This window comes from Colobus angolensis, unplaced genomic scaffold (assembly GCF_000951035.1).
Source record: "Colobus angolensis palliatus isolate OR3802 unplaced genomic scaffold, Cang.pa_1.0 Scaffold230, whole genome shotgun sequence".
NCBI classification, from domain to species: domain Eukaryota; kingdom Metazoa; phylum Chordata; class Mammalia; order Primates; family Cercopithecidae; genus Colobus; species Colobus angolensis.
This window is the reverse complement of record NW_012115489.1, coordinates 4,801,574-4,809,183: the sequence shown is the minus strand read 5'-3', so window position 1 is coordinate 4,809,183 and position 7,610 is coordinate 4,801,574. Positions and strand designations below refer to the sequence as shown.

General features: G+C 40.1%; 1 protein-coding gene across 1 annotated transcript in view; it reads left to right on the top strand.

Moving 5' to 3' along the window:
• The first annotated feature begins 4,803 nt into the window (after positions 1-4,803).
• FYB (FYN binding protein) overlaps positions 4,804-7,610 on the top strand; it is a 166,653-nt gene continuing 163,846 nt past the window's right edge. Inside the window, exon 1 of the mRNA XM_011944399.1 lies at positions 4,804-4,886. Coding sequence (XP_011799789.1) covers positions 4,884-4,886 — 3 coding nt within the window. The 5' untranslated portion in view covers positions 4,804-4,883. The remainder of the gene's footprint in view (positions 4,887-7,610) is intronic.

Genomic DNA, 7,610 nt, shown 5'->3' with positions numbered 1-7,610 from the left:
GAAGGAAGGAAGGAAGGAAGGAAGGAAGGAGAAAAAATGAAAAATAGATCCACTTTTGATGTGGGACCTTTATTTTATTCATTAAAGAGCAAATCATCATTTAACAAAATGACAAAAACAATAAGCAACCCCATGAGAGTGTGTATCAGTTAAATCTTGTCTTGGAGACCCATTGAGGCAAAAAGGGATTATGACTTAGATTCTGCTTCTGTGAAACATATACGAGGACAAAAGAGGTGAGAAATCATGAAAAGAAAACAGCAGGACCCAATAGACCCACAGAGTTCATGCATTCTCAAAGACCCAAAAAGAGGGTGTGATACAAATAATGGACAAAATTAGAAAAAACAAAAGCAAGGTAATATATAACCTAGAATTCTTCTATAAGCTTTGTTCTTTGTCTCTTTGCTCTCCAGGTTAACTGGTTTGACAAAAAAAAAAAAAACTCCTTAAGTGAAGTCTACATTAATGTTTTCATTATCCTGTTTTAGTAGATTATTTTTACAGTAGTAAACATTCACCTGGGATTGGGTTTAAATTGTAAAGACAAATGCTCCCTTCTTTTCTTGAGTTTCAATACAATCTACTCATTCCATTAAAATGTGGCAGAAACTCTCCTTTTAATCAAAAGTAAGTTGATTAATAAGCCATTTCTTCCAGAGCACTGATGTTCTGAAGAGTTAAGACTGCCTTTCATTAAAAGTAGAAAGTACAGGAGTGAAAAAGTTCGCTTTGTTTTTAAAACAAAAAGTGAAAGAGAAATAACCCAAATCAAGGAAGTCCCCACTTCCTCCTGCATAGCCTTCTTAAGCATGCCTGTTCTTATTCTGCTTTTTCCTGCTACTTCCCAGTTGCTATTTCATATCTAGCCAAACAGGGAGACTGAATTTCCTTGAATTTTTATGAATCTGCTTGTAAGTTTGCTTTAATTTCATGATCAAAGAGCAGCACCGTAGTGACCATCTCTTAGTAGCTGGCAATATTTTAGCCAAAGTTTCCCTTATAGCTTCCCATAAATGATGGGCTTCAAGGAAGGTTGTACATGCAGAATCAGTATACAAAACAAACATTACTTCCATCTGAGGAACTCATGAGCCAAAAAAAAAAGAAAAAGTGTTTTAAAAAAAGCTGACCTAGGACCTCAGAGTGAGAAAAGGAAGTATGAAAATTAATTCTCATTGGAGCAGTTTCCAATCTAGTTGAGGAGCCAAACCTAATACACCCAATACAATTAGAGAACCATAAAGGGCAAACATATTAAAAGAGCTTAATTCTGTAGTGTGGCCTGCAGGCTTCCAGAAAAAGGGGGAGATCAGTGAGCTAGCAGCAGAGAAGTCTCCCTGGAACAGGTGAGATTTGACATTCCTCTGTTCTATCTCAGAGGTCTTAGCCAGGCACATTAGTGTTGGGCACGTAGAGTAGATGGCTACTTGTTTCTTGTCTAAAATGTTAGACATTCAGGTTATAAAAAAGAAAATGTATCAGAGTTTATAACTATTTCTAACCTTCTATGCTAACAATTTTAACCATACTTCTTTTAAAGCCTAATACCTGTAATCCCAGCACTTTGGGAGGCCAATGCGGGTGGATCATGAGGTCAGGAGTTCAAGACCAGCCTGGCCAAGATGGTGAAACCCCATCTCTACTGAAAATACAAAAATTAGCCAGGTGTGGTAGCATGTACCTGTAATCTCAGTTACTCAGGAAGCTGAGGCAGGAGAATTGCTTGAACCTGGGGGGCAGAGGTTGCAGTGAGCTGAGATCGTGCCACTGTACTCTAGCCTGGGGGACAGAGCAAGACTCCATCTCAAAAAAAAAAAAAAAAAGGCCTAATAGATAAAACACTGACAATGCTTCTCAATAATGATCATTAATATTACTCAAATTTTATTAGTGCTCTCTCCTTTATCTACTTGCAAGTTGACTTTTAAAAATGCAGTTGGTTTTCCCTGGCCGCGCCGCCTCATGCTTCTAGACCTCACAGTCTCCACCTAGCCACCGCCTTCAGTGAGTACTGAAGGGGCAGACTCATTCATTGCACCACTGCCTGAACAAAAACTATTTTCTAAAATAAAAATATATGAAAAGAGAGTGTATGCCCCAGCATTTAAAGAATTATAACTACTTTTGCATTCTCTAAGCTGCTTCTCCCTTCTACTAGCAGGAATAATTGCAATGCTCATACTGCGAAAACATAGGCTTACCATTTTTAGATGGTATCACTATGTGCTCTGTCATCTTTGTTGCATTTCCTGTTTCATCGTCCTGCTCAGGAACTTATGTACTGAGGTTTGGCTTCACAGGAGATATACTCACATATATAATGTTTGACATATATTTTTAAAATAACATGATTATGCCTTAAAAACTAAATATGAAAATATACTTGTGGACTACAAGTTATAGTTGGGAGCTTCAACTCTTAACTTTTTTTTCTTAGCCAAAAAAACTTTTCTTAAATACATGTGTTTGAAAGACCACTGAATTTATTTCAATAATAACTAAAAATTACCTTAATCTGCATTTGGAAATAAGCACAAATTGAAATGCAATTCAGATGGATGAATTGAAATTCAAAGTTCTCTTAACCAGAGACTTACCCAACAAATTACAGTTAACTGAGTAATTGCTAGATTCCTGTTTATCATGTAATTTGTGTCCAACTTACTGGTATAGAGAGCAAATTGTAGAATGACAAAGATTAAGTAATTCTTTTTTTTCTTTTTGAGACAGAGTCTCGCTCTGTCGCCCAAGTTGGAGTGCAATGGCACAATCTCAACTCACTGCAAGCTCCGCCTCCCAGGTTCACACCATTCTCCTGCCTCAGCCTCCCAAGTAGCTGGAACTACAGGCGCCCGCCACCTCGCCCGGCTAGTTTTTTATACTTTTTAGCAGAGACGGGGTTTCACCATGTTAGCCAAGATGATCTCGATCTCTTGACCTCGTGATCCACCCGTCTTGGCCTCCCAAAGTGCTGGGATTACAGGCATGAGTCACCACGCCCGGCCTGATTAAGGAATTCTTATGTAGCACATTGGGAAAACATGTTGATTAACTTAGTAGTAAACAGTGTCAGAGTGTCACGATTATTTCTACCCACAAGGCTGGCCTGGTGATCTGTTCACTATCTTGGTAGTATGAGTCACCTGCTCCTTCTTTTAGGTCAAAGGCTCTCAAACATGCACATACCTTGGAATCACGTGGTGAGCTGTGAAATATACTGATGCCTGAGTTTCAGCCTCAGATTTTCATATAATAACCTGGTGTGAAGCCCGGGAGCTGAGACTTAAAACATCCCAGGTGATTTTAATGTGCAGCCAGGCTGAGAACCACTGCTTTAGAGTGATTCTCTTTACCCTCTGTAAAGAGAGGGTAAAGGCTTTACAGTGATTTCTCTTTACAAAGCTGTATCTGCACTTTGATGGTCTCTATTCTAACAGACAGTAGTAGATAAGAGGCTTTCTAGTGAAGGTAAAGAATGTCTCTGTTTCAAAGCATTCTGGAAAACGTGTTATACTTAAAAGTATGCCTGGCTCCCATACCTTACTCTTGCTTTCATCTTCCTCCTCTATTCATTCATTAAGCATTTATCATGTGTAAGATACTGTGCAATTTCAGATTCCTGACCATCCACCAGATTCTGACCATGCCTCACACCCCTCTTTAAAATATGTAAAGTTTTCAGGACAATATCAGTTTCTACTTCTGGACCTCAACCCTTGCCCTGGTTTTTTGCCTGTCCTGTGAATCTATATTTCTAATTATATCTTAATTTTGAAAACATTTATGTTTTAAGGAATAAATAACAGGTAACATCTTTTTTGAAAAAGGATTTTGTATGGATATAGGATTAATTAGTGTTTGGTCAGCATCATGTATAGAAATTTGGTGACCTTACACTAAATAAGCACTCTAATACTTAAAACAAGATCTAGAAATTTGCAACCACCAAAAAAGGAATCATGCCTTTCCTTTGTCATGGAAAACAAAGATGACCTTCTACCTTGAACTTAGTTTAGTAGGAGGCCATATATTCCAATTAAAGGGGCCAAATCTGTATATCAGAATGTGTTCAGAGAGGTACATGGATGACTGGAAAATCTACTTGGGATCAAATACTATGCCTTTAACATCTGATACTAACAAATATTACCCCAAAATTAATACATGAACCTAGATTGAGCTGTACTTTTTTTTTTTAGGAAAATGAATGGCATTCTATGATAAGCTTATGAGTATTTCCATCATTTAAATACTGATAATGTGAATTTAAATATAACTGGAGTTGTTCATTAAAATTTTCGTGATACTTTTGTTCTTTTTAATAATGATTATAGTTATGTTTTTACACAAGTGCTATATACCCAGGATAGAAAACTTGAAAAACTCCAAAAAGTACAAAAAAAGAATTATTTGTAGTAATATATCCACTCAAGTCAAATGCGATTCACATTTTGGTGTGAGTCCTTTATAGATAAGAGAGAGATGGAGAGACATACACACACACACACAAGCACACACACACACACATATCCAAAAATATAGAAGTTATATAAAACAGGTTAATAATGTATAGCAAAATTTAATATCTAGCTACTTCTAAAAAATTTTGTGTCAATTTTTCAGTCTTCAAAGCTATACCTAGACCTGTTCCTGTATTATTGAAAAATAATAACAAGCTAAACGTGACTAGCTATACAAATGCTCTGAGGGTTGAGATAACATGCAAACGTAGCCTCACATATCAATGTGTGAAAGCTGGACAGACCACACAGCTCAGAAAAGGAAGTACACTCTGCATAGCTAACTTGCACATTCACTGTCAAAGCTGCATCATCTTCGGGATCATTGTGTGCCAGGCACATCAACTCTTTTCAATAAAAATGGTAAGTAACAGATTTTATAACTCTCTCTGGTCTCCTGGCAAATGTGCTACTCTTCTCTGCCTAGAACAGACAGGGTTGAGGGTGCTTCACAGTCAGGTCCTCCCAGCCTTTGGGATTTTGCTTGGCCACTTGCTCCTTGTGCTGATGAAGCTGCTGAGTCTTGTTCATGCCAGTTGAGAGACATGGCTTCAAGAGTTCCCTTTTTTTGATTCCAGCCCTCAGAATAGGGGAAGAGCACTGTCTTGCAGAAAGAAAACATGCATTCTTTGTCTTTGCCTCTTAGGATAGCTTGGTGCCAGCCCCAATAATTTAGTCAAGTTTCCTGTTATGAGCAGTTTGGATCCCAGGAAAGGATTCCAGTGGTGAATGTTGGGAAATATTGCTGATGGTGATTGCCATTTTGATAACACAGTAGATTTTACAAACGGACCTCTTTTGTTTGAAAATGGGAGGCCGAGACGGGTGGATCACGAGGTCAGGAGATCGAGACCATCCTGAGCTACACGGTGAAACCCCGTCTCTAAAAAAAAATACAAAAAACTAGCCGGGCGAGATGGCGGGCGCCTGTAGTCCCAGCTACTCGGGAGGCTGAGGCAGGAGAATGGCGTAAACCCAGGAGGCGGAGCTTGCAGTGAGCCGACATCGCGCCACTGCACTCCAGCCTGGGCGACAGAGCGAGACTCCGTCTCCAAAAAAAAAAAAAAAGAAAGAAAATGCTTTTTTTTTTTTTTTTTAAATTAAGAGACACAAACAAAGCCCGGTCTGAACCTAAAGGACAGATTGTGTTCCCAAAATTAATGAGAAGTCATTATTTGGAGCACACTTAAAATGGTGAGTGAGTTCCCAGTGCTACTTTAACCCAAAACATAGCTGAACTATAGCAGTAATATTCTCCTTCATAATTTTCCATTATTTCTTTGAAAAAAAAAAAAAAAAGGAGGGCTCCCAAAATATATGTGGTGTTCATATGTTCCCAGAATATAGAAGAGAGTCAATTTTCTATCTTTGTCTACTATTCCCCAGCCCCCAGAAGACTGGAAATTTGTTATCCCTTCTCTTGTTACGGAGAGGATACCCTCCTTTTGTCAGCCCCCAGTGAGAAGATAGGAGTTGAGACGATGACTCCTGTGCTTGCTCAATTGGAGATTGTGCATTGCAGACATTGGAACAGGGAGAATAAAGGGATCATTCAATGATGTATGTTGATGTTACTGTGTATCGTCTGGAAGCACCTCGAGTTAGGATAGGGAAAGAGTAGAGGTGAGAGAGCGTAATCTTGCCATGGGGGAGAGAGGAAGAAGGGAGAGCCCTAAGGTGCAAGTCGCTGAGTCTTGAGAAGGGGAGTAAACGGTGGAGGAAATGTTAGCGCATGACCCTGCCTGCGGCAACGCCTGTAGAAGACAGTCTCTGGCTCAAGTGGGAGTGAGACTTATAAATCCCTCTGTGTTTCCAAATTGGGTCTTTAGTTCTGGGATTCCTAGAAAGCAGCTTGACCTTGGCCGGGCGCGGTGGCTCACGCCTGTAATGCCAGCACTTTGGAGGCCGAGGCGGGCGGATCACGAAGTCAGCAGATTGAGAACATCCTAGCTAACACCGTGAAACCCCGCCTCTCCTAAAAATCCAAAAAATTAGCCGGGCGTGGTGGTGGGCGCCTGTAGTCCCAGCCACTTGGGAGGCTGAGGCAGGAGAATGGCCTGAACCCGAGAGGTAGAGCTTGCAGTGAGCCGAAACTGCGCCACTGCGCTCTAGCCTGGACCACAGAGCCAGACTCCATCTCAAAAAATAAATAAATAAATAAAATAAAACAAAATAAAAAAGAAAAGAAAAGAAAACAGCTTGACCTTAAACAAGAGTGCTGTGATTTATAAAGTGCTATTTGGATTTTCTTCGGTGAAACAAGACAACAGCAGGAAAAAGGGAAGTTTAACTGGATAGCAGGTATTTGGTATGATACATGAGTAATGATTTTTTTTAAAGATTATTGTTTTCTTATAATAAAAGTAACATGGCTGGGTGTGGTGGCTCACACCTGTAATCCCAGCACTTTGGGAGGCCGAAGCAGGCAGATCACCTGAGGTCAGGAGTTTGAGACCTGCCTGACCAAGATGATGAAATCCCGTCTCTACTAAAAATACAAAATTAGCTGGGCATAGTGGCGCATGTCTGTAATCTCAGCTACTTGGGAGGCTAAGCAGGAGAATCGCTTGAACCTGGGAGATGGAGGTTGCAGTGGGCCCAGATCGTGCCATTGCACTCTAGCCTGGGCAACAAGAGCAAAATTCCATCTCAAAAAGAAAAAAAAAAAGTAACACATACTTCCCAAAAAAGTATCTTAGAAATATAGATAAACTTCTTAGAAATATGATAATGGTCAGGCACCGTGGCTTATGCCTGTAATCCCAATTCTTTGGGAGGTCAAAGTGGGAGGATTAGTTGAGGAGTTCAAGACCAGCCTGGGCAACAAAGCAAGATGTCATCTCTATAAAAAATTAAGTAAATAAATAAATAAATAAACCAGCCAGGCCTAGTGTAGTGGTGCATGCCTGTGGTCCCACCTACTAGGGAGGCTGAGGCAGGAGGATTATTTGAGTTCGGGAGTTCAAGGCAGCAGTGATGAATGATCATGTCACCACACTCCAACCCGGGCAGCCCTGTATAGACAGAGAGAGAGAGAAAGAGAGAGAGAGAGAGGAGGAAGGAAGGAAGGAAGGAAGGAAGGAAGGA